The following is a 26939-nucleotide window of genomic DNA, read 5'->3' on the forward strand; positions in this document are numbered from 1 at the left end:
AATGGGTGAAAAAACCATGGACCTCGCTAACATTTTGAACTCTTGCTGTCATTAGTAGAGTTGTAGAACTGGCTTTATTTCATGCATTTCTCTGGAAGTCTTCCCTTGACTTGGTCAGTGTTTTTCCAAATGAAACATAAGCAACAGTGTGGCTAGAGATTACATGTGTGAATATGCAATTTGCCATACAAACATACTAGTATGTGACCGCTTTAAACTTTACAGGGAGGCAAAGTAGGGTGGTGGAGATAATATAACCTTTCGAGCAGGACAAATCTCAGTTTACAATGAGCCATCAAGTCTCTGGATATCAACGTTTTCATGTATAATCAAAGATGGACATCTTAGTACACATGGTATTGGAAGGTTTAACCAAGAAAATGTATTTGAAAGCACTTAGGACAATGTTTGGAACATAAGAATAAGTGAGAACTATTATCCTAATCAATAAAGCTTATTATTTTACTCTCTGAAGGTGAGTTTCCAGTCACATGGATAGAGAATATACATGTTAGGTATCAGGCACCTTTGTATGGGCCTGGAAAGTTCAAAAGGTATCTATTTCCTTCCTATAACATTTTGTGCAGATTCACTTTCTCCGTGAAGACCATGTGGTGTCCCCTATTTGTAACTGCATGCACCATTCCCTCTTATTCTTCTAGATTTTTCGGTTAACACTTAACCACCTTTTAATGTCTATCCCACCCTCATACAACATAAATCGCAGGAGGGCCTCACAAATAATAGATATCATAATTGTCTTTACAGCCAGTTCCAAGGCTCTCTCTTCTCGGCCTGCTCTACACCCCTGTTGCTTCCTTAGTGGGGTGTCCATCCTCTCCTGACCCACCCCTTTTTCTGTTTCCTTTTAAAATAGATGTCATGGGCTCTTTGGTTCCAATTTATACAAGGTGTCTAAACTGCATTTGTGTACTAGGTACAACCTCTACCAGCCTGCCCCTGGACTCAAGGTCTCCAGTTTGTTTTTAACAATGTGGCAAACTTCCATGCAACAAGATGGAACTTCTCACAATTTTCTTTATTTAGTCTCCATGCAGAAGTATTTTAATATTATTATTTTTCATAGTACTGATTGTAATCATTTTATGTTTAAAAAAAACAAAAACAAAAAACGATGGTCTCTTTTACATTTGCTTTGTGCTAAGCAGAAACTAATTCCAGATGTTGTACAGAAAGTTTTGCCATGGAATTAGTTTACAAGTTCCCTGATCCATACGTGCTTTCTGAGCATCATGCTGAGATCAGAGGAAAATTAAAATAGCCTATTTATTTCCTGGAAGGGCTGTGTCATCTTAGACCATGAAGCCTGCCCTGCCTCCAGCTAGTAATCCCAGGGAAGCAAGACTGCCAGAGAAACCTGGTGAAGTGGGGGAGGGGTAAAAGGTTCAAAGGATTACATTTCCAGCTCCAAAAATAACCCTGAGTACTCGAGCCTCCTCCAAATCAGGCCCCACCAGTGGCAGTATGCCACCTCTGTCCCACAGGGCCCTGAGAAGCCGTGGACACCCCTCCACCTCCCCAAGGGAACTCCCCAGAGAGTGTGGGGACAAGCGAATTGAGGGTGTGCATGTAAGAAGTTTTTCTCCCTTGTTATTATTTTCTTTCTCTTCTTTCTTCTTCTCTGTCTCCAGCTCTTGGAAGGGCCGAGATAATACTTTCCAAACCTCAACAATTGGATAATAACTTTAATGTGGCCCCCTCCCTCCATAATACCATATCCAAATTTCACCAGTACTGTTTCTTAAAGATCACTTAAAATGTTTGGTCTTATCATTAAGGTGTCGAAGTGCTTTAAGATGAAAACTAGTTCCTTGTCATAAATAGGTTTCTTTATGCTATAATAGAAATAGTAGAAATAGAATTTTATTAGATATGGCTGCTGGCTTCAGATCTTGGACCCCAAACCTGCTTGTTAAGAATGCTGGAAAGGTGTTAAAGATTTATGGGCTTCAGCGTGAGATCTGGTCCTTGAAATGGACAGGGAGAGAACCAAAAGCCATTTCCTTTCTCTCTTTCTTTTTCCTTTGTGATCCTATGTCTACATGCTATTTATGTATTGCTTTGAGTTCTAGATCATAAAACAGGTTTTGTTTTTGAAGTCTATAGCCTTCACCTTGTTTTCTTCAAGAAGTGAACACACTGCTTGAAAATTGTACTCAAAACACCTTTTTTAAATTTTATTCGGCCAGCGACCGGAGACTGGCCGGGACCAAGGACGATTTGGCCAAGGTCACAAAGAGCTGCTCTCATGTTTTGGTTCCGCTCAGACACCAAGCGGTCTCTCAGGAGCCTGGCTGAAAGATCCCGGGGCCTCCAGCCAAACTTCCAGCCGGCCGTGTGTTTACCGCGGTTGCCATGGAAGCCCCGCGCCGCCCTCCGCTCGCCTCGGTGACGTCACAGGGGCGGGCCAATGGGAACGCGGGCCGGCGCCAGGCCCCGCCTTAGTCGCGGGCGCGGCCTTGGCCGCAGCAGACGCGCCGAGCCGGCCGGAGTAGGCAGCAGGCGGCGCGGTCAGCTGCGCCCGGTCCACCCCGCGCCCGCCGCCCAGCCACGATGTTCCGGATGCTGAGCAGCAGCTTCGAGGACGACCCCTTCTTCGCGTGAGTGCGAGGGGTGAGGAGGAGAGGGTGAGGAGAGGGGGTGAGGAGAGGGGGTGAGGAGGAGAGGGGGTGAGGAGGAGAGGGTGAGGAGAGGGTGAGGAGAGGGTGAGGAGAGGGGGTGAGGAGAGGGGGTGAGGAGGAGAGGGTGAGGAGAGGGGGTGAGGAGGAGAGGGGGTGAGGAGGAGAGGGTGAGGAGAGGGTGAGGAGAGGGTGAGGAGAGGGGGTGAGGAGAGGGGGTGAGGAGGAGAGGGTGAGGAGAGGGGGTGAGGAGAGGGGGTGAGGAGAGGGGGTGAGGAGAGGGGGTGAGGAGAGGGGGTGAGGAGGAGAGGGTGAGGAGAGGGGGTGAGGAGGAGAGGGTGAGGAGAGGGGGTGAGGAGAGGGGGTGAGGAGGAGAGGGGGTGAGGAGAGGGTGAGGAGAGGGTGAGGAGAGGGTGAGGAGAGGGTGAGGAGAGGGGGTGAGGAGGAGAGGGGGTGAGGAGAGGGTGAGGAGAGGGTGAGGAGAGGGTGAGGAGAGGGGGTGAGGAGGAGGGGGGGTGAGGAGAGGGAGTGAGGAGAGGGGGTGAGGAGAGGGGGTGAGGAGGAGAGGGTGAGGAGGAGAGGGTGAGGAGAGGGTGAGGAGGAGAGGGTGAGGAGAGGGGGTGAGGAGAGGGTGTGAGGAGGAGGGGGTGAGGAGAGGGTGAGGAGAGGGGGTGAGGAGAGGGTGAGGAGGAGGGGGTGAGGAGGAGAGGGTGAGGAGGAGAGGGTGAGGAGAGGGTGAGGAGAGGGTGAGGAGAGGGGGTGAGGAGGAGAGGGTGAGGAGAGGGGGTGAGGAGGAGAGGGTGAGGAGAGGGTGAGGAGAGGGTGAGGAGAGGGTGAGGAGAGGGGGTGAGGAGAGGGGGTGAGGAGAGGGGGTGAGGAGAGGGTGAGGAGGAGAGAGGGTGAGGAGAGGGTTTAAAGCTAGGCAAGGAGCAATGGAGGGCATGAGAGTGAGTTGAGCAGGATTGGGAGTGTGACGAGGATTTGCTGGTGGGAGGTGAGAACAGGGCTCCCAAGCTTCTGACAGCTTTCTTAGGCTCAGTTCTGAAGCCCTCCTGTGCATTAGCAGGCCTTAGTGGTGACCTTAACTGCCATCTTGGTGGAACTTGTGGTGAGAATTAGTTACTTTAATGGATGGGGGTGGGGAGTGCTTTATAAAGTGACAGTCTTTGACTTAAGAAACGCGTTTTTTTAGTGGGGTGGGGGCAGGGAGGTGTTTTGCTTTGTTTGAGGCAGGGTTTCACTCTGTAGACCTGAGTGTGCTGGAACTCTGTGTGGACCAGGCTAACCTCGAACTCACAGACGTCCTGTTTCCTCCTGAGTTAAAGTTTCCTCCTGGATTAAAGGTGTGTGCTAGGTTGTTTAAAACAAGTTTTCATATAGTGAGGGCTGTCACCTTGGCAGCACTACTAAATAGAAGAGTTGTGCTGGGTTTGGAAGGGGTTGAACGTTGCCATGCGGCCACCGTTTGTTTTCTTTGCCTGCCTCATTAACAGAACCCTTCCTTGTTTGGAAACAGACTTCGCATTTATCAATGCAAAAATGGGGGAGGGACAAAGAAATGGTATGAGATGAACACCTCAGGTGACAAGGAATAGTGAATGGTTCCCAGTGAAATAAATGAGGCCGTAGGGAAGAAGACATTCAGAGCGAGGTTTTACAATTACCTAGTTTTCTGTGTGAGTATTTGAGTTTATTATATGCCTAGTTATGGCAAATGAGTGGCCCTTAATTAAATGTGTAATTTGATATGTAGTTAGTATCTTTTAAAAAAAAAAAAAAAGTCTAGCAAGAGTGTAATTGAAATTGTTGGATGACCCTCTGAGCAGAGGCAATGAACCCAAGACTTGAGATAAAAAATAGTAACAGATCAGAAACAGACACACACACACACACACACATACACACAATCAAAAAGCACCTTCCTCCATACTTAGCATGAAAAAGACCATCAGTTACACTCTTCAACATTTTTTAAGCTTTCTTCAGATCCATGCAACCATTGTCAAAAATATAAGGCAAATTTGTAATAATAGACTAGAAAACTAGCAAGCTCCCTGTGGATAAATTCTGTAGAAATCTGTTTTTGCCTTAACTACCTGTGCATAAATCAGACTCAGAGCAGCCTACTGAAGAGGATACAAGAATCAAGCAAGATTTAATCTCCCGTTTAAGATTCAGAATTTGAAATCTAAGGCAACCACATTAATGACCTGCTTAGGAAAGATTTACCATTCCTGAAGAATATTAACAAAATTTGGAACCTCTACAACATATATTGAGTTCATAATTATTTAGCAGAAAAATATGACTCATTTTCTAGATAAAAGATTTATCCTGAAGTTACCCAGATATTAGAAAGAATGGGCAAAAAAATTAAAGCATTTATAATGTTGCCCAATATGTGAAGGAAAATAATGATGGTAATGAAAGAAAATACATGATTTTAACAAAGGAAGTGAAATTTTATATGTAACATCTATTTTAATACATATATATATGTGTATATAATATATATCAAACAGAAATTCTAGAACTGAACATTATATTTGAAAGAAAAAATTGAGTGGGTAGGTTTAGCAGAGTGGAGATGACAGAACAGTCAGTTAACTTGCATGAAGACAAATACAGAACCAAGAATGATAGTGAATGCTTTTAATCAAGTCGCTCTGGAGGTAGAGATCTACGTAGCAAGTTCCAGGCCTGCCGGGTGACATAATGAGACCCTATGTCTAGAAGAAGAGACATGGAAGAGAAAAAGCTCCCCTTGAATTATAACAAATAATAGTTACAATTCAGCATAGAGCAGAGATAATGCTGGCATTGTGATAGATATTTCTGCTGACATTGTTGCTTTAGGATCTTTTTAGCTGGTTTTTTGTTTGTTTTGTTTTGTTTCTAATTCAGCCTTTTGTTCTAAAGAATTCACTTAAAGTATTATATCACATCTGTTGATCAAGAAGCTTAGTTGAGTAGTTCTAACTCAAGCCTCAGGAGGCTACAGTCAAGTCTGTTGAACCTGAAGTTATCTCTTACAAAGTATTATCTAAAGGGGCATTCATTTTCAAGTTCATTCATGTGTCTGTTGGCTGGTTTAGAAAATATGTTTCTAAGTTCCCTCATGTAAACTTCCCCAAAAGCCTTCCCAGTCGTTGTGCATGAGAGAGTACCTAAAGCAAAACTCATAATCTTTGAAATATGTAATTTCAAATGTAACATCCTGTTATTCTCTTATAACCAATATATTAAAAAAAAAAAAAAAAAAAAAAAAAAGGTCCATGAGTTCATCTCATGTTCAAGGACAGAAGAGGTTACATGATGGCACGATTGAAAACCATTGGAATAGTTGTCTATCACACATCTAAATGAGTTAATTCCTTAGTATACTATCATCAAATTTATAATATTTCTAAATTAAGTTTTAAACATAAAAAAAAATTGTTATAAATAGACTATTAGTTATAGCCTTTTTAAAATTTTAGACGAAAAAAGAGGAAATGTGGTGGAATTGTGTTCCCCAAAATATTGTGCACCCTAATAAATTTATCTGGGGTCAGAGAACAGACAGCCACTAGATGCAGAGCCACAAAATGGTGGCTAGAAAATGGGTCAGAGCAAGCCATAGCAGAAGCTGGGTGGTGGTGGTGCACGCCATTAATCCCAGCACTTGGGAGGCAGAGCTAGGCGGATCTCTGTGTGTTCAAGGATACAGCCAATATGGAGACACATGCCTTCAATCCCAGAAAGCGAGCCTTTAATCCCAGGGAGTGACGGCAGGAAGAGAAAGATATATAAGGCGTGAAGACCAGAAACTAGCAGCATTTGGCTGGTTAAGCATTTGGCTGGTTAAGCTTTCAGGCTTTGGAGCAGCACAGTTCAGCTAAGATTCATTTGGATGAAGACTCAGAAGCTTGCAGTCTGAGGAAACAAGACCAGCTAAGGAACTGGCAAAGTGAGGTAGATGTGGCTTGTTCTGCCTCTCTGATCTTTCAGCGTTCACCCCAATACTTGGCTCTGAGTTTGCTTTTATTAATAAGACTCTTTAAGATTCCTGCTACATCACTGTACAAGGTCATAATCTGTGGTGAAAACTGAATACCTGTGCTGCGGGGGTAGCACAGTTGGTAGTATGCTTGCATGAAGCCCTGGATTTGATCCTCAGCACCACAGAAAATGAGGCATAGGGAGATTAGAAGTGTAAGACCATCTTTATCTATATAGTGAGTTCAAGGCCAGCCTCAGCTACACGAGGCCCTATCTCAAACAAAACAAAGATAAAAATAGACCTCAGCCTAAAAAATAATAAAGTCTTAAAGCTATGTGGTTGATATTTAAAAATGAAAAGGCAAGACCAAGGGTTATTTTAAAAAAAGACTATATAAAGAACTCTTTAAAAATGAACTACCAAAGACAAACATTTTTTAATGGGTAAAGTATATTTGTGCACTCATTTTTATCACTTATGTAAAATACAATCACAGTGGTGTGATTATGCTGCTGTTCAAGTAATTTAAATTGAAAAACTAACAGTACCAAGTTTCAGCAAGAATACAGTGCTAAAAGAGTGCTTAAGTTCTTTCTGTGAGGTATTTCATCATGATGGTGAAAATCTAACACAAAGCGTATTAGTGTAAGTGGAATTTGGGGAGATGATTTTCTGTAAAAGCTCAAAGCAGAACTTTGGAGATGATATAAATGCTGTATATCATAATTGTGCTTAGACTTACAAATTTTTGAAATCTCAAAACTGTACAATTATTGGTTGTAAATTATATCCAAACAAAGCTGAACTCAAAATAAAAAACCATATATTTACCCTCAAACACAAATTCAGATAAGCATTTGCTAATCCAAAAACAATTACACTTGAAACAATTGTGCTTTTTAGAATTTTTTTGAAGAGGATGGTGGACAACATGAAGACATGGTCTGCTATAATCAGTCTATGGGGGAGATAAACCAGGGGAAGTTAGATACAGTTATGAGAAGAGGGGGAGTGATTGCCAAAAAATTGCCACTTTTAATAGTAAAGTATATTAGGAAATTTTAACAGTAGAACAAGAGAAAATCCAGTGTATCCTAGAAGGATTGGCTCAGCTGCTCTCTCCTCCCAGTGAGGAGAGTGCCAGTGATATTACTTAGGAATGTGACTTGCATCTGAAAGCTCAGGAAGGAATGCTTTAATCAAAGCTGGAAACAGCAAGCAGGCAAGAAAAAAAATCCAGACTACTCCTATCCAGGTCTCCAGTTCACGTTCATTCCTACCCTGTTTAATTCTCAGTGCAGGTTTAGCTGCTTACATTTTCTCTTTTTTTCTATTTTCTTCTCTCTTTTCTTTTTTCTATCTATTCTTTTTTTTAAATGAATTCCAAGAGAATACAAACAGCTGAATGAACTAAGGTTAACATAAGATATGAAGACAGAATTCAGTAAAGAGAAAGTGGGAAAAAAGTCAATCTGAAATGCTGGAGGTAGAATATTCATTGAATCAAATAAGCTCAGAGGAAAAATTTCACCAATAGAATGAGTCAAGAGAAGTACAGAGTACTGGGGCTTTAAAAAGGCAAGGTGGCTGAATTGGAACATTCATTGTCAAGGAAAAATTAAGAAAATACAAACAATATACAAGAATATAAGATCTAGGGGACACTATGAAAAGATCAAATCTATGAATCGTGGATGCAGAAGAATTTCATGCTAAAGGCATAGAAAATATTTTCAATGAAATAATAGTAGAAAATTCCCAAATCTAAGCAGTTTTCCAGATACAGGAGGTATTTAGATTTTTCAACCAATGAGACCAGAAAGAAAAAAACAAAAAACAAACAAAACAACAACAAAAAAACCTCCTTACATCAACTAGTTAACAATTAAACATGGAGAGCAAAGAAAGTACACTGAAAGCTATGGGAGAAAATCCCATCTTTATATGTGACTTGGTGTATCAGAATAAAAGCAGATTTCTCAAGAGGAACTCTAAAAGCCAGGCAAGTTTGGAGTGATGTATTTCAAGCTCTGAAAGATTGTCAGTCCAGGTAACTATAACCAGCAAAACTGTTATAATGGAAGGAGAAATAAAAGCTTTCCTTAATAAAAACTATTGAAAGGACTTGATAATCACTAAACCAGCTCTTTTGAATCAGACTGAAGAGAAAGATAAATATCCACAAGTCTATAGGAAAGGATAGCTGTGCTAAAACAGTAGTTAAGCAAATGAGAAATAAGAAAACACCAAGTCTGACAAAATTAACAAATGTGTGCCTTTCAGTATCAATGGTCTTTATTCCCTAATTAAAAGACAGATCAACACATTGTAATCTTTCAAAGACAGCCACAACATAAGGGTAAAAGGATAAGAAAAGATATTTCAAGCAAATGAAATTAGGAAGCAAGCAGATATCACTGTTCTAATAGACTTTAAGGAAGCAATTCATGAAGAGAACATTACCATTCTAAACATGTGCACCCTTATACATACATATACACATAATACATATGTACGTACGTGTACACACACACACACACACACACACACACACACACGCACACAATTTAGATGTAAGGAAAACCCAACACAGTAATAATGGGTGGTTTTAGTACCCTACATTCACCAATAGGCTATCTTAACAAAAAGAGGACTGTCCAAGTTATATGACCTCAAATCAAGTGGCCCTACAATATATCTGCAGAATATACATTTCTCAGCAACCCATGGAACCTTCTCATTCAAACCAGTACAGCAGTCAGTAAGAAAACAACAACCAATACTAGTAAGGATATGAACAAAAGGGAACCATTCATTACATGTTACTTCTGGGAATGTTAACTTTTCCAACCACTATGGATGGCAGTTCCTCAAACTAAAAATAGTCTACTATATGACCTATGCACCATTCCTCCTCCTCCTCCTCCTCATTATTATTATTATTATTATTATTATTATTATTATTATTAAAGACTCCAATTCATTACAGGGATACTTACATATCAGTTTTTATTGTAGCACTGTTCACAATAGCTATGTTATGGAACCAAGCAAAGTGTCCATCAACAAAGGAATGGATAAAGAATATGTGGTATATATGCACAATGGATTTTTTTCAGACCTAAAGAAGTACAAAATTATGTCATTTTCAGGAAGTTGTATACAGCTAGAAGTCATCATAAGAAGCAAATTAAGTCAGTATCGGGAGGACAAATGTTTTATCATTTGTGGTTCATTAGACTATATAGATATACAAAGTCATGTATGTTTATATGATATGAAACTAAATGTGAAACAGCCTAGAACAGAAGAGACCAATGAAAGGCAATGTGACTGCATTATGCCCAAAACACAGACAAACATATTTAATGTGTGTCCTTTCACAATGTCAGAATTTGCTGAATAACAAATTCACAAGGCTTAGCAGATTCAGTGACAGCAGTCTGTCATATTATCTACCTAACTTGGGAGCCTGTCTGAGACACACATAGATAGGTTCTTTTAATCCAGTTCTAATTATAGATATTAACTTTTACATTACACAGAACACAGTAAATATATCTGTGTCTGTGCACATGTATTGGTTACAGAATGAATACAAGTTAAAGAAGTTGCAGCAGAGTTAGTGTTCAGAAATAGGCTAAGTAAGCATCTGTACTGATGAGATAAGGAACCAGACCAGTCCCATAAGGGAGCTGCTTCAGGAGCTGCTGCAGGGCTTCCAGGAGTCAGGTTTGAGAGGAGAGCTACTAGGTGAAAGGCCTGACCATAGGATACAAGTCAAAGGTAGCTTCCTTTCTTTTCCCAGGAAGAAGTCACTTATCAGTCTGTGCTAGATGGGTGGCACCTAACAGATGATACAGTTTCTGGATCTACCCAGAGCAAGTCAGAGCCTTAAAAAAAATCACATATATATATATATATATATATATATATATATATATATATATAATATGGAATAACTTAGAGTAAGGTGCAGCCTGATTTTAACAGGAGTAATCTCGCAAAGTATATTATATAGTTGTATGAAATGTCCTTATATAACCCATACACATTGATTATACACCAATGAAAAAAATTATTTATGGTGCTAGAGATTGAACCTAGAGCCTCGTATATGCTATGCAGGCACTCTTCTACTGAGCAGTGATTCCAACCATATGCTATTTTTAAACTTACAAGGTAACGTATGGAGAAATCTGATAGTATGATTGAATTGTAAACTAACGCAATATAATTCAGAAGAAAAAAGGCCTTTCTGTCTGAGATTACTGGCAGTTGATGGCTTTTTAGGTCTTCATTGTGGTAATGTCAAAGAATTGGAACTGGATTAACAAAAAAAATTTATAAAGATGATAACTGAAGTGGAGGATTCTGGAAAGCCACACTGTTGTAAGGAGTTTAGTTTACAGCAAGGAGCTATAAGGTCACTTGGTAAAGTAAGTCACAATTTTGATGTGCTTTAAATATTCTAAAATGAAAAGTAAGTTATTGACTCACTGGTTAGTGTGTTTATAATTGGAAAAATTTTGGAAAACTATTGTGATGAAGTATTAAAAATTTTAGGCTTTTACATAGGAATTGCAGTGAAAGTTAGCATCATACTAAGAAAGTTGATACTTGTTGAGTACATAGAAGAGGGGCTGGAACTTTGTTATTTCTATATGTTTTTAAAGAGAGGAAGTGAAATTAAGATAAAGGAACATTTATTCAACTTGCTTCTGTATCAGATAGTATATTTTGTGTTTTCAAGTTACATAGTTTGATATTGATTACAGGAATATTTGGTATTTATTTTATAGTTGTGAAACTGTCTCCTGAAGAAATGCTCAAATTCTAATTAATTCAGGTACCACAGATTCACTGAGGACCTTGCTCCTCAAATGTTGATAAGGACCTATTTGAGTTAAAATCACCAGGGGCACATATTCATAAATCAGACCCGGAGCCAGTATATTTGATTGCCATATTAGATGTGAACAGGAATCCTTATGATTAACCAGCTTGATAGTGGGTTTGGTAATTTCAAAGAAATTTGACATTTCTTGTGGCTTGGTACTGAGATATTTTAGTTTATTTAGAATTAGTAGAATAAAAATTAGTCTTAGAAGCAAGACATGGTGGCAAACATCTTTAACCCCAGCTCTTGGGAGCCAGAGGCAGGTGAATTCAAAGCTAGTCTTAAACATAGCTATGGTTCTCAATGTTTCTACTCAATGATACATTGTCAGTAAGGAAAGTTAAAAATAAGCAGTGTTGTTTTTGTTAAGATTTTGTGTGTGTGTGTGTGTGTGTGTGTGTGTGTGTGTGTGTGTGAGAGAGAGAGAGAGAGAGGGGGGGGGGGGAGGAGAGAGAAGAGAGAGGAGTATGGGAGCCTGTAGAAGCCAGAAGAAGGTGTTGGATGCCCTGGAATTAGAGTGAGATGCAGTTTTGAGTCTTCTGGGGTACCAGGAACCTCTGGAAGAGCAGCAAGCACTCTTAACTACTGAGCTGCCTCTCCAGCCCCAACCAGTATTATTATATATCAGGCGAGCTCTTTTCCAAACTTTTATTTGTACACATTCAGTTTAAAAAGACAACTTTTGTGGGTTATTTGGTGCCCATGGAGTATTCTTTATAAACTCTATAGAATTATGTTAATGATTTCCCATAGTGGTCTTACCTGATAGAAATTTTTTTTTCTGATTTTTTTTCACAGTTTTCCTCATCTTAAGCATTTATGATATGGTAATTTGTATTTACCATTTTATACAAGTGAAATGAAATTATATTTTCTTAGTATAGTAAATATAGTGAACAGCAAATAGGATAGGATTTATTTATATTTATAATTGTGTTTATAATACTAGGTCTTTTATTAAATAGTGCTCTTCTTCTAAATTGTAATATTTTGTTTCCTAAACAATTATATTAGCTCCCAAGGTTCTTTGTAGTATTTATATGGCAGTTTTTTTTAAATTATAACACTTAATTTTCCATTATTCTGTATTTCAACAGTGATTCCTTTCTTGCACACCGAGAAAGTATGCGCCACATGATGAGAAGTTTCTCTGAGCCTTTTGGAAGAAACTTCTTCAGTATCTCTGATGGTAGAGGAAGAACACATAATCATAGAGAACGTGATGAAGATACCTTAACTGTGAGTTAAAAGACAGCTAGCAAGAAAGTTCTGGAGGAACATGACAAAAAGTTACAGAAATGACATACTTACAATGACAGAATGTGACTAATACTATCATGGAAATATTTATTATATAAAGGGGGAGACATGTTGAAACGCTAAAACCTGGAACAATGAATTATTAATGGCACAGAATTTCTCTGTGTAAAACTTTAGGATCATAAGATTATACAATTATAAGCCATACTAGGCCGTTGTTTCTTGAATATTTCTCCTCTGAGAACTTCCTCCCATATGCTGAATTAAAGCCAGCAAGAACTCATAGTACCACATACTTCAAATTTTAAATAGTAACAAAATCTAGCTACAAAAACAACAACAACAACAACAACAAAAGCCAGGTGGCGGTGGCGCACGCCTTTAATCCCAGCACTCGGGAGGCAGAGGCAGGCGGATCTGTGTGAGTTCGAGGCCAGACTGGTCTACCAAGTGAGTTCCAGGAAAGGTGCAAAGCTACACAGAGAAACCCTGTCTCGGAAAAAAAAAAAAAAAAAAAGCTAAAAAGTAATACCAGGAAAAATTGACAGTGTAAGAGCATATTAATTATGAATATTGAAAATCATTTGAGTATTAAAATACTTTTTGTATTTGCTATAACCATAGCAAACATGTATCTCTTTAGATTTATATGCATAAATGAGCTACTTATAAGCTTTCATGAAGGAAGCAAGAAAAGGTAATTTTATTATCTTACTTGTAAGCATATAAATGAGACCTGCTTATAATTCAGCTGGAAATATATTGAAGACATTTATACAAGTCAGCATTAACTCCATTGGTTACTTGTAGCAGAAACAACTGTGTCTTCCACAGACGTTTCTTTTACTAAAAGCACTAGATTTTTTTTTTCTAAAGATTTATTTATTATGTATACAGTGTTCTGCCTGCATTTGTCCCTGCAGGCCAGAAGAGGGCCCCAGATCTCATTATAGATGGTTGTGAGCCACCATGTGGTTCCTGGGAACTGAACTCAGTCAGATCCTCTGGAAAAGCAGCCAGAGCTCTTAACCTCTGAGCCATTTCTCCAGCCCAAAGCACTGCATATTTAAGAACTAGAATAAGAAATATATAACCAAATAAAGATTTACATTTCTGTGAAACTGTAGTGTGCAAGATTCATTATTTAGAACTATTTGCATCTAGTATGCTTCAAATTACATTTGTCTTGCCAACATTTCTTTAAATCAAGAAGAGAACATATAGAAGAAATGTGATTATATGAATGTCATGTTAAATAGGAAAGTCAAGTAGGAAGATAATTCTGAATATAAAGAAAGTTCAAGACCACCATTTAAATGAAAATTTAAAATTATTGCTCCCTTATTTTCACATGTAGTTGGGCTGCGATACCAAAACATTTAGACTGAATGGCTTATAAACAGTCAGTAAGCAGCATCCCTCCATGGCATCAGCTCCTGCCTCCAGGATGCTGCTTAAATTCCTGTCCTGACTTCCTTTGATGATGAACAGTGATTTGGAAGCTTAAGCCAAAAAGTCCTTTCCTCCCCAAGTTGCTTTGGTTATGTTTTTTCATCATAGCAATAGTAACTCTAACTAGGACACTGTCTCAAAAAAAAAAAGTTAACATAAAAAACTAGACAGTCTAATTTAAACTTGCTAGTTACCTTATAACTCAAGATACAACATGTAGACTAGGTGATATGCCAGAGGTCATCTAACCTATTCTTTCAATAGAAGAATTTTATTGGTCGTCCAATGTGTTTCTGTTCTAAATATACATAATTTTATAATTATTATCTTGTCTTTAATAATTCTGTATTAAAAATGATAAAACTTAGCCAGGCATAGTGGCACAAGCCTTTAATCCCAGCACTCAGGAGGCAGAAGCAGGCGGATCTCTGCTAATTTGAGGCCAGTTCCAAGACAGCCAAGGCTATACAGAAAAACACTGTACCGAAAAACCAAAAAAAAAAAAAAAAAAAAGTAAAATGTTATGTTTGTTATATGTTCACATACTCGTGGCTCAGACTACCTTTGGAACTCCAGCTCTTCCTGCCTCAGCTTCCCTCCCTGAATGCTGAGATTTGGGGCCTGTACATCATGCCCAGCTTGTAATGTTACACTTTAACTCAGAAAAATCACAATTTACTTTCATCACTTGAAACCCCCAAGCAGTCAGTATTAAAATTTAACTTAAAATTCATTGCATTGAGGAAATGAGCCCATGTGGAGGTCAGAGAACATCCTATGGAAGTCAGCTCTCTTGTGTCCTAAAGACCAAACTCAGGGCTTCGGGCTTGGTGCAAGTGCCTTTACCCACTGAGATATCTCACCAACCCCATTCTTTATTCACATAAAACATTCATTTATTCTTTTCCTCATGTTGAGAAGAGTAATTTATGAACTATTTGATTATTCTGTTATATTTAACTTACTTTGCCTACCATTTCTGAAACCTATGCTAATTTCTTATTCCCTGAACTGATTTTAGGAAGCATAATTTTTTTCTCTATTATATTTACTTATTTGGTAATGATAATAATGTGATTGTTTTGTTTTAATTGGTTATAGCAAGAGTAGTGGATCTTTTCAAATATGGAATAGAAATAGCAATTGCCTTAGAAAATGCTTTAATCCTAGTCATTATACTTCATTTTAATGCTTTTTGAAATGTTTGATTAGTCTATAGCAAAGCCTTTCTTTCAGTCATCTTACTAAAATAGTCATATTTTCAGTAATACTGTGGCTTCTTTATTTGCTGGCCAAGAAGATGCTACAATGAGTAATCAACAGATACATTTTAAAAGTACACATTGAGTATTTTTTATTAAAAAGTTCTGTAATGATGGTAGCTCTGGGCTACATGGCTATGCAGTACATTTTTATATTTTAGATATGCCTATATCGTAAATGCAACCAAAATTTGTGTAATATTTTTCTAGGCAACAAGTTTTCCTCTTGCGCCTTTTGGAAGGTTTGGTGGTATGGTTCGTGTCATTAGGCAGAAATTATTTTAGCTATATTTTTCAATACATACATTTAACTATTATTTTTAACACATACTTTCATTAACTCAAGCAGAGTGAGTTTGCATGTATCCCATTAACTTCCATAATGGCTCTTAAGCTTCATCCTGGAAACCTTTGTTAAATGTATTAAATTTGCCCAAGAGTGCATAGACATGAGTTTTCTAAAGTAATTATCAGAGTTGTTAGGGCCAGAGCCTGGGCCTGACATTACTAACAGGCCAGGCTTACCCACTGGTCATCAGTAGGCCAGTTGAACAGATAAGTGTAGTGAAAAGCTGACAAAGAAGAGGTGTGTTCAATGTTACACATTGGGAAGAACTAAGATCCAGAGACCTTCCCAAGTCCATCTTCAGGTTCTCGGCATGAGATTTTGATGTTGAGGAAAGATGTATGGATTAAGAAGCAGTCTTAGTTACTGTGTGGTCCCAGCCATCACTGACCCTCATTGTCTCAGCTCCAGTCTCTCCTGCAGAGTATCCAACCGGTTGTTGTAACTATGTGAAATCTCTTCCTGGGAGACAAGTTCCTCCACTGGCTAGTGCCAGACTTCAGCCTTTTCATTTGTGCTGAGGAAAATCCAATTCCTTGGGGATTATTTCAGCAGTCTGATAGCCAGAGAGGCACAAATATGGTTTTAGAATATCTTCATTTTTGTCAAGATCATCGGTTTTCAACTTCACTAGTGCTACAACCCTATAATACAGTTCCTCATGTTGTAGGGACCCCTAACCATAAAATTACTTTTCTTGCTACTTCATAACTGCACTTTTGCTAATGTTATGAGTCATAATGTAAATAATTTGGAAATAGTTTGCCAAAGGGATTGTGACCCACAGGTTGAGAACCACTGGTTAAGATGGTTACAATAAGCGTATCAAAATTAAAATCAGTCTTCAAAGGGGCTGGAGAGATGGCTCAGCAGTTAAGAGCACTGGCTGCTCTTCCAGAGGACCTGGGTTCAATTCCCAGCACCCACATGGCAGCTCACAACTGTCTGTAATTCTAGTTCCAGGGGATCTAACACCATTACACAGATGGACCAATGCAAGTAAATAAAGCATTTAAAAAAATCAGACTTCAGAAATGAAAAAATAGATTTTGAGGTAACATTCACTTGACATGCAAAGAAACTCAATAATTGTATTTCCAAGATGGACTTCCACGTGCCCATGATGACTTTCCACGAGGTGACAAAGTATAGCGTTTGGAAAAACTCAGGTTGGCTGCTTTTTCTCTGACTTTGTTACCAAGGAGTCCTTGGTTTTTCTTGCTGCCTACACAAATATGGCTGTTGCAAAGCAGACCTTGCCAACCTTCTAACTTCCATCTATCCTACTAGTTTCTAATACCAAAAAGTAATCCAAGGATTAGAACATAATAATTTTAGAATATTTGTATCTGTATTCTCATGAAAAGATTTTCATTATTTTGCATTAAATTTGAGTTATTTTTGTTTCTGAAGCTTGAGATGTAATATTTGTCCTTCCTGGGGAACTAGTTACAGAAGGAAGCAGTATATCATAAAGATACCAGTAAAATGGTGAGGAAGTTCGTACTATGGTAGCACATGGAGAATACAAGCCCACAGCCCAAAACCTTTGAGTATAATGGTGAAGATCAATCAGATGTGAATTTTTAAAAAATTGTGTTTATGTGTGGGGATTTGTACACATTTGTGCAGTGCCCATAGGGGCTAAAGAGAGTGTCAGATACTTGGTAGCTGGAGTTAGAATTACAGGCAATAGTGAGCTGCTTGATTGGCGGGAACTGAACTCATGCCCTACCCAAGAGCAGTATGAGCATCCCTCCCTAGAGAAAACTTCTGAACTTTAAGGGTTAGTAAGAAGATAAGAAAAGCATGAAGGAGAAAGAAAGAACTCTGGTTTAAGGCAGCTGACAAATGATAATATATATGTTTAAGTATATACAAATATGTATATGTATGATATATGTAGATATATATGTATACCTAGGTATAAAGTGTGTATATATATTTGCAGTTTTATGACTCCCTAATATATGTTGACTGTTTGCAATTTTGCATATGCTTCTTTTTCTTTAACAAATCACTCTTATTGTATAGTTCTTAAATTATTTTTGCCTAGTTGGTTACTGCATGATATAGTAAATTGGGGAATTTTTTTCGGCTGTTTTGGGAAGATTGATTTGCTTTGGTGTTGTAATTGATAACATACTTCCTAAAATCCTATAGCATGCAGATGTCAGCCCTTTTCAGTCAATGGATCGGATGATGTTAAATATGCGAAATGGTATTCAGGAGTTACAAAGAAACTTTGTAAGTACTAAAAATAAACTGATGAGAACATTATTTTCAGTTATTGATAGCCTATATTTTAGTGATTTTCAAACATCTTTAACCATAGTTAAAAGAGAAAAAAAAATAATAACATGATTAACCTGTACACAAAATTACATGATTATTACATGTAATAATGTTAATTATTACATGATTAACATTATTACATTAATTACACGATTGACTCATATGATTCTTATGTAATTTATTCCTAAAACAAAAGTTTAAGTGATTATGCTATATTAGGATATTTTAATTATAATATCAGCTTACTAATATTTTCTCTTATACAATTAAAAAATTTATAATTACATCTCATTAATTTATTTTACAACCTAAAAGTCTGAAAAGTCACATTAGTTGGATTCCCACAATTTTTAAAAAATCCAACCTCAAAATATTCTTGGGGTTTTTTTGTTTGTTTTTTTTTGGTTTTTTTGGTTTTTCGAGACAGGGTTTCTCTATGAAGCTTTGTGCCTTTCCTGGAACTCGCTTTGTAGACCAGGCTGGCCTCAAACTCACAGAAATCCGCCTGCCTCTGCCTCCCGAGTGCTGGGATTAAAGGCATGTGCCACAACCGCCTGGCCCTCAAAATATTCTTATGAGTTACTTTTGTAAAGGAATATTTTCCATGAATTTGCATATTTTATTTCCTATTTACTTCAAAAGTTGTGTTACATGCTAGTAACTAAATTTCAATAATAAAAAAATCTCTGAAAACAGAAAATGTTTTGGATGCTAGATTAGATCCATGCATTCTTTTTTTTTGGAGCTGAGGACCGAACCCAGGGCCTTGCGCTTATTAGGCAAGCGCTCTACCACTGAGCTAAATCCCTAATCCCAGATCCATTCATTCTAAGTATTATAAACAAGTACTCCTACTGTTCTGCTTATAATATTAACATCAAAACAAAGTAACGTGGTTTGATGTGAAGGTGACCTGTATCATTCCAATATCCAATTTGAATTCTGTGGATCATTTAGAAATGCTAAAATCTAGGATATTAGCAATTAGGAATCTATCAATCTGGTACCCAAAGAAAATATGAAAGTTCCTGGTACTTACCTAATTCACTTGATCTTGAGTGGCAAAACTGTTGAAGAGAGAGCCTCTGCCTAAGGATTTATCATCTTATTTAAATCTAAGCCACACAAACTGAGATTTGAATCACTTGTCATTCTTTACACAAGAAATAGAAATTAGCACCACAAAGAAAGTAGATTAGGACACCTTATTCCATTTTGATCAACTGTATAGCTAATGTATACTCTTGGCATTCATTCTTCATATTTAATTAGAATCTTAATTTCCAATTTCCCTTGTCTTAGGGTCAACTTTCAATGGATCCAAATGGGCATTCGTTTTGTTCTTCCTCTGTTATGACCTATTCCAAAGTAGGAGATGAACCACCGAAGGTTTTCCAGGCCTCAACTCAAACCCGTAGAGCGCCTGGAGGAGTAAGTTTTGACTACTATTGCTTTTAGACAAAGTCATACTGTGTGGTCCCAGCTGACCTCAAACCTGGAGCAGCCCTGCCTCAGTCTCCTAAGTTTGGAATTGCTGGTATGAACTACCATGCCTGGCTTTGAGTATTTTTTAAACGTTCTTAGTGTTTTATTAAGTTATAGGAAAGTAGATTGTCTAACAGTGGCAGGGGATGGGAGAGAGGCATGGTGAGAAGGCAGTTATCATTAACATCCAGCTGTGGTCAGTTGATGGAAGTTTTGTTCACCACCGTGAAGGTGACCGTCACATAAATATCTATTGATCCTTATTACATTTATGATTGATAAGATAGACACTAAAAGAAGCCTTTGTTTCATGAAATAAATGTCTACTGAGAGTTTACATATGAAGTTAATTTTTAAACTAGTAAAATATTTAAATTGTGCAGAAAGGTGTAGTTGGAGAGCTTCTCTCCAGGTGCCACCAAACCCCCGTGGTCCCACAACCCATGTATAAAATAATCATATGGACACTTACATTATTTAAACTGCTTGGCCATTAGCTCAGGCCTACCATTGTCTAGCTCTTACTCTTATATTTAGCCCATTTCTATTAATCTACACTTTGCCCCATGGCTTGTGGCTTACCAGTGTCTTTACATGTTGCTTCTCATGGCAGCAGCTGGCAGTGTCTCTCCTGCCCCCGCCTTCTTTTTTTGGAAAGGATGTATAATAAACCCATATTCCTGCCACATAGATTAGTTAAATCAGCATTTTCTCTATTTCTTTTAAGGTAATTCTTTTTTATTTTTTGAGCATGAGTATAACAGAAATACATTCCTAAAGTCAGTTTTCCTGTCTTTAGGGGACAACCATTTTCCTACATCTGGAACTTACCAACTTGTACATTTTTAATTTATTCTTTATGAACACAGCATAAAATACAACAGATTATTTTTTCGGTTTTTTAACTTTGTACAAATAGTATCATTATTGTATGTATCCTCCACAACTTGCCATTGCTCAGTAGAATGTTTCAGAAATTTATTCAAGTTGTACATGTAACCCAGGTTTCTTTATTTTAATTCTAATTTCTGGTTTTGTTTGAGACATGGTTTTACTATGGAGCTCTTGCTGGCCTGGAACTCACTATGCAGACTGGGCTGGCCTTGAACTCATAAAGCTCTACCTGCCTCTGCCTCCCAAGTGTACCACCATACCCAGTTTCTTGTTTTTCTTTTTAACTACTATGTAGTACCCAGGATATACATGTAACACAACATTTTATCAACAGTATTTTGTATAAGAATCTAGGAATGGTGTTTCTGGGTTTGTAGGGTTTGCATAACCCCTCACTTTTACTTTAAAATTACCAAGTTACTAATCCATACTGATGAAAATTCTTGGTTTCTACAAACAGTGATATGAAAATTCCCATTTCTCCATTGCCTTGTAGGTTGTAGCAAGATTTTAGATTACCAGAATAATGAATGTGAAGTAATTCATTTTCAGTTCTGATGTATAAACACACTTATTAGTGATATCTTTGCATTGTTTAGCAAATTTACTGGCATTTTACTTTACTAAACATAGTGAAGTCTTAATGTAAACTGATATAATTATAGATGTCACATGGAAAATCACATTAATAATCATTGGCTAGCATAAACATTCTAATAATACTTCATGGCATTGGTACATATGAGTCATGAGACTCCAGGCCTTCAAGCATAATTGATGAGTGAGTAGTTGCACTTATTAGCTTCCATCTATTACATTGTCAAAGACAGTGTTAAGGGTTTTATATAGCTTATTTTACATAACTAAGTTTTATATAACTTAGTCTGTTTTAATATTTTATTACTATTGGAAAATGTTAAATTGTAAACAGTTAAAGAAATATTATTGATTTTATTTTCACAGCCAAGTTGCTAATGTAACTGAGTATAGCTAATTATTTTATTAATTATACAAAATAATAGACTTTAAAGCAGCAAATCACAGCCTTACTTCAATAAAGACCCCAGAGAATCCATTCTAATATGTTTAAATATTAACTAAATGACTTCTACCTAATTTTTAAAGATAAAAGAAACCAGAAGAGCAGTGAGAGATTCTGACAGTGGTCTAGAGAAAATGGCTGTTGGTCATCATATCCATGACCGAGCTCATGTCATTAAAAAGTCTAAGAACAACAAGACTGGAGATGAAGAGGTCAATCAGGAGTTCATCAATATGAATGAAAGTAAGTTATCACACAAAAATATCTCTCCAAAGGGGAAAATAGTAGCTGCATTTCTAGAACTTCATGAATTTTTATTTTATTAAGATAGCCTATAAGGAATGTGTAGAAAATTCTGGTCAGGGTAATTCAATTGTGGTTCTGTCATCTAACACATTTTTACAATAACTTTTGTTTATGTGAGGTATTGTTCAGTTTGCTTATAAAATGATAGAACGAAAGATTTTGAATTGTTTCTTAATAATATTATCTATGGGCTAAATGGGCTTATTTTAATTTTTTGGTTGTCAAGAAGCATACTTGAAAAGTTTACAGGAACAAATAAAAGTCAATCATAACTTCAATCTCAAAATACCACTCAAGTTTTGATGAATTTTCTTTATAGTTTTATGCATATATAAACATCTTTTCAACTTGATATTTTGCAATTTTATTCATACTGTGCTCGATTTATCCCACCATCATAACTATAAACACCTATTATTTTCAAAAGTATTGTTACCTAAAAGTTTTGTAAATAGATTATAGCTTACTTAAAAGATTTTTTAGTTTGTATAGATAATTTTAATTTTTAGTATATGTAAGATGACATACATAATACAAATCTATTTTTTAGGTTTTTATATTCTTCAGTACATTAAGCTCTTCTAGTGCCTATTTTTTTTATTATATTTAAATTACATTAAACTTACTAACAATATTAATTGACAAGTTACTCATTTTGTCTAAATCAATATTAATAATCAAGCTTTTAATTAAAATTGAATTATACTGAAATGCCACTACATTTATCTCATATTTTTAGAAGATACTTTGAATAATGTTTTATCATAGAAAAGAGCTTAAATATGTATCATTTCAGAAAAAATTATTTTGATTAGAGAAAAGTTATTATGGGATGGTGAGATGGTTCAGGGGATAAGATAAATGCACTTATTATCTAACCTAACAACTTAAGTTTAACTCCCAGGGTCCTACATGGTAGGAGAAAAATTATTCTTATGAAATAAGATGAAAGCCAAATAACTTGAACTTTCTTTAACTATAATCATTATGATTATATATGATTATGTATTATGAAAGATAGATTAATGGTTAAGAGCACATACTTCTCCCACAGAGCACCTGACTTCAATCCCCCTTGTCAGGATGTAGTGAGCAGAGGAAGCCCTGAGTGAGTGACATTCTAAATGAATGGTTATCATTGATATGTGCACAACCACGACAAGGACCAAGGCTTCATCAGCCCATGAGAAACGGGCAAAGGCAGTCCCCAATGGGTCGGCCTAGGAATTGGCAAAACCTTCTTCTTCTAGTCCAAGTGGGAATGTTTACAGAGGATTGATCATTGTTTACAAAAACTAGCAACTTCAGCTTCCTCCTGGCCGTTTTTGCAGATTTAGACTACTTGTCAATAGAGAACTCCTGTGGAACCAGCCAACCCCTCCCAGTGTGCTGCTCAGTGAAAGCACTGAGGTTCTAGGTTGTTGTTTGGGGTTAGTTGGTGCCACTCTAGCAGAGTGCTTACAGCCCACCTGACCCCAGCTTTTCTGTATGTGTGTCTGTTGTCATTTATTCCCTTGTCAGCCCTAGTCAGGGTTCCAGGGCCAACCTGGGGGGGTTGCATCATCAGGTGGCTCACAAGTACCTGTAGCTACAGTTCCAAAGAGAAGCCTCTGGCCTCCAAGGGCACCAGCACTTACATCTTCATACCCCCACATAGACACACATGTATACATATAAATTAAAAAATCATATATACTCATATGTACATATATGTGTACACTGAGTATTTTGTAATGATCAGTGTGTTGGAATTTTCATGAAAACAATGTAAAAGAACAATAACAATCATCTATGTGTTTGTTACTTTTATGGAAATTAGTTTCCCTACTTTATGACATCATAACTGATAGTGTTAGGAAATTGACAACAAACTTAAGAACTCCACTTAGGAACACGAAGAGGTGAATAGAAAGGCAAGCTACTGAAGGACTGTCCAGGAGCATGGGGAACTTCATGATCATTGAGATGCCTCAAGAGGAAAGCTCATGAATGAATGCACCTGGTCATCCAGTCCACATAGAATAATAGGATAATCAACAAGACAAGTGGAAAACCATATTACCGTAACTAGATAATCAATAGGGAAACCAACAAGGGAAGTATTGCAGAAGCATTCTGCCTCTGTTGTAAGGGTCACACTACATGAAGTATGTGGTGACCACGGAAATCCTGACAGTAGAAACCTAAATACTTGTTCCCCGGATTTGACTTTTACTATAGGTGATGCTCATGCTTTTGATGATGAGTGGCAAAATGAAATTTTGAAGTACAAGCCTAGTGGACGACCACACAACCTAGAAAACCCTAGAATGCGAAGTATGGGTTATGAGAATGCAGCACCACGAGAACTCAAAAGGAGGTAAAGGTGTTTCCTAAAGCAGTGCTCTTAGTTCACAGTTCTGGACTGTGGGTTGGGGATGGGTAACTCAATCAGAAAAGGGTTTGTCGTGTAATCCCAAGGACCTGAGTGATTGCCAAAACCTGTGTAAAAACAAAAGCCTGACATAGTAGCTTGCACTTGGAATCCAGATCCCAGAGACTCTCTGGCCAACCGGCCTCACCTGCCTTTTGAGTCAAAGCCCAAAGAATAATAACCAAAATTTTTATGACCTATATACATACACACACACATGTGAACATGAATCTACCCACACATGTATTCTTACCCACACACACAAACATACAACAAAAAAAGTTATGTAACTTTACCTCTTATCAAGTTCTTACAAATATTTAAGTTGTGTATCTACAGTATCTTTTATGAAAAAAGTAGCTTTATATTAAATCTAAGTAGCCCATGCAAATCAAAATTTTGTTTCTGAAAACAAATAAATACTATTTTAGAACTGTTCTTAATCATCAGGGAAAAAAAATAGAAGACAAAAATCCCTAAGGAAATTTTATGTACTTTGATGTAATTATCTTGTGAAACAGCTCCTAATGTGAATGTTCAAAACCATACATTTCATATGAGTTTAAGATATTTACATAGGGCCGGGCGGCAGTGGCACACACCTTTAATCCTAGCACTTGGGAGGCAGAGCCAGGTGGATCTCTGTGAGTTCGAGGCCAGCCTGGTCTACAAAGTGAGTTCCAGGAAAGGCGCAAAACTACGCAGAGAAACCCTGTCTCAAAAAACCAAAAAAAAAAAGATATTTATATAGACACTATAAGGCAAAGATTTGTATTTAAAAAACTTAACTTCCTTCCCAGTTCAAAACCCAGCATTTAATTATAAAAGAATTTTAAATACTTTCACAGTATGTAATAGTATTGTGTTACGATACTATTAAGTATAGTATAGTAATATTATTATTAAGTTAATAATAATATTATTATTATAAATATATGTTAAGGGTTTCATGAAATGTGGTATTTTATTCCACTAGATATTTTAGATAAATTTTACAAAAACTTTCATCTTCTTGAAATTGCTTTTGGAATAACTGGGAAAAATTAATTTGTTGAAACCACATGTTAAAATTTATGGTGTCTTTATACATTTAGTACATATTCTGAAGTTAATTCAAGTTCTTAGGAGAAACTTCAACAGCCCTTAAAACAGAAATCCATTCTAGGATCCGAGAGTGCAGCACTCGGGCGTCAAGTCAATTAGAAGCCTGGTGCAGAATTCCACATGCTGGCATATTTCCTTTGAAAGCACTTGTTTAGGAATTTAGACGTGAATATTTTCTACTGAATGGCTTAAAGTATCTTTTTGCTAATATTTATCTCACACTGAAGACATTATGATTAAACATCCAACGTTGCTAAGTTTAAACACAAAATCTCAGTCCCAGTTATCAAAAGCATGCTCATTTTGGATGTTCTATAAATCTGTGGCCCAGGCAGCTGCATTCTCTCTTGGTAATTCTGTCCATTTGAATTTTCAGAAGTGAATTTCCACAGGATAAAGTGTGCTGGCCAACATGTTAACTATTAGATATGTGTGACTACTAAATCTCTTTTCACATGTGGGCAGCACAACGCAAGAGCTGAATTAAGTGTAAATAATATCACTAGTGGCTACTATTTTTAACAACATTGTTTAAGCTGCAAGCAATTCATTACATCTTCGGTAAAATAGCTCCTACTTTCTTGAATGTTCAATAAAATAGTTTTCTAAAGTGTTTGAGGAACTTTTAATATAAAACTCCTAAGTTACAACTTGTTTGCAGTAACTTATAAACCATTGAGTATTTTTAAATAGTATTAATAGTCATATGTGTATTTCTTAGAGAGAAAATTCATCGAAGTCCAGCCATTGAGAATGGAAGAAGATCAAACATTTTTTCGGACAAACTCAATATCAAAGGATCACCTGTGAAAATCACCAAAAAATAAATAGCCGTGCAGTTCATTTGTTTAGTTGGTTGTTTTAACAAAGAAAGTCATGGTGCTAGGTAATATAAAAAAGACCAATCTGTTGTTAAATTGATACTGTACTTTGCAACTTTCTTCTGAATCTGAATGTTCTTTTAAGTTTTAGCTTTACATTGATCATACTTTAGGAATAAAGTTTTGATGTTTAACAATGTGATTAAATTGGTAAACATTCTATATAAAACTCTTATGCTGATTTTGCTTCCTTGGTTATTTTGATGTGTACTTACCATGATTATGGTTCTGAACTAGTTCTGTCATTTAGTTCAGTACCCAAAAGTAGGACGCTAAAATAAAATACACTCAAGCCAGGCGGTGGTGGCGCACACCTTTGATCCCAGCACTCAGGAGGCAGAGGCAGGCAAATCTCTGTGTTCTAGGATAGCCAAGATTGCACAGAGAAACCTTGTCTCGAAAAACCAAAACATAAAATAAAATACGTTGTCTGTTAACACCTACAGTAGAGTGATTCGAGTCACAGTTTAGTTTTCCTCAAGGTTTTTGTTTTGTTTTTGTGTTTGTTTGTTTTGTTTTTTTTTTTTTTTGGTTTTTCGAGACAGGGTTTCTCTGTGTAGCTTTTCCCCTTTCCTGGAACTCACTTGGTAGCCCAGGCTGGCTTCAGACTCACAGAGATCCGCCTGGCTCTGCCTCCAGAGTGTTGGGATTAAAGGCGTGCGCCACCACCGCCCGGCA

The 26939-nt window shown here is 37.2% G+C and overlaps 1 protein-coding gene across 2 annotated transcripts; it reads left to right on the forward strand.

Annotated features, from left to right (window-relative positions):
* Positions 1-2454: 2454 nt before the first annotated feature.
* Mlf1 (myeloid leukemia factor 1) lies at positions 2455-26442 on the forward strand. 2 transcript variants are annotated; one of them, XM_036189304.1, is made up of 7 exons: positions 2455-2621; positions 12619-12760; positions 18005-18088; positions 19439-19567; positions 21641-21800; positions 24084-24222; positions 26102-26442. In XM_036189304.1, the coding sequence occupies exons 1-7, from the start codon at positions 2575-2577 to the stop codon at positions 26205-26207; spliced, it is 807 nt and encodes a 268-aa protein (XP_036045197.1). In that variant the 5' UTR covers positions 2455-2574; the 3' UTR covers positions 26208-26442. The 2 variants fall into 2 exon arrangements, with proteins under 2 accessions (XP_036045197.1, XP_036045198.1); XM_036189305.1 differs by having other exon boundaries at positions 26106-26190.
* The last annotated feature ends 497 nt before the right edge of the window (positions 26443-26939 follow it).

Source organism: Onychomys torridus, chromosome 6 (genome assembly GCF_903995425.1).
Source record: "Onychomys torridus chromosome 6, mOncTor1.1, whole genome shotgun sequence".
In the NCBI taxonomy this organism is placed as follows: domain Eukaryota; kingdom Metazoa; phylum Chordata; class Mammalia; order Rodentia; family Cricetidae; genus Onychomys; species Onychomys torridus.

Bases quoted from the DNA above. Each gene is read 5' to 3' on its own strand.
- Mlf1 (XM_036189304.1), top strand. From the start codon at position 2,575: ATGTTCCGGATGCTGAGCAGCAGCTTCGAGGACGACCCCTTCTTCGC. The intron at 19,568-21,640 runs GTAAGTTTTGAC...TAATTTTTAAAG, and splicing joins CCCGTAGAGCGCCTGGAGGA to ATAAAAGAAACCAGAAGAGC. The intron at 21,801-24,083 runs GTAAGTTATCAC...CTTTTACTATAG, and splicing joins GTTCATCAATATGAATGAAA to GTGATGCTCATGCTTTTGAT.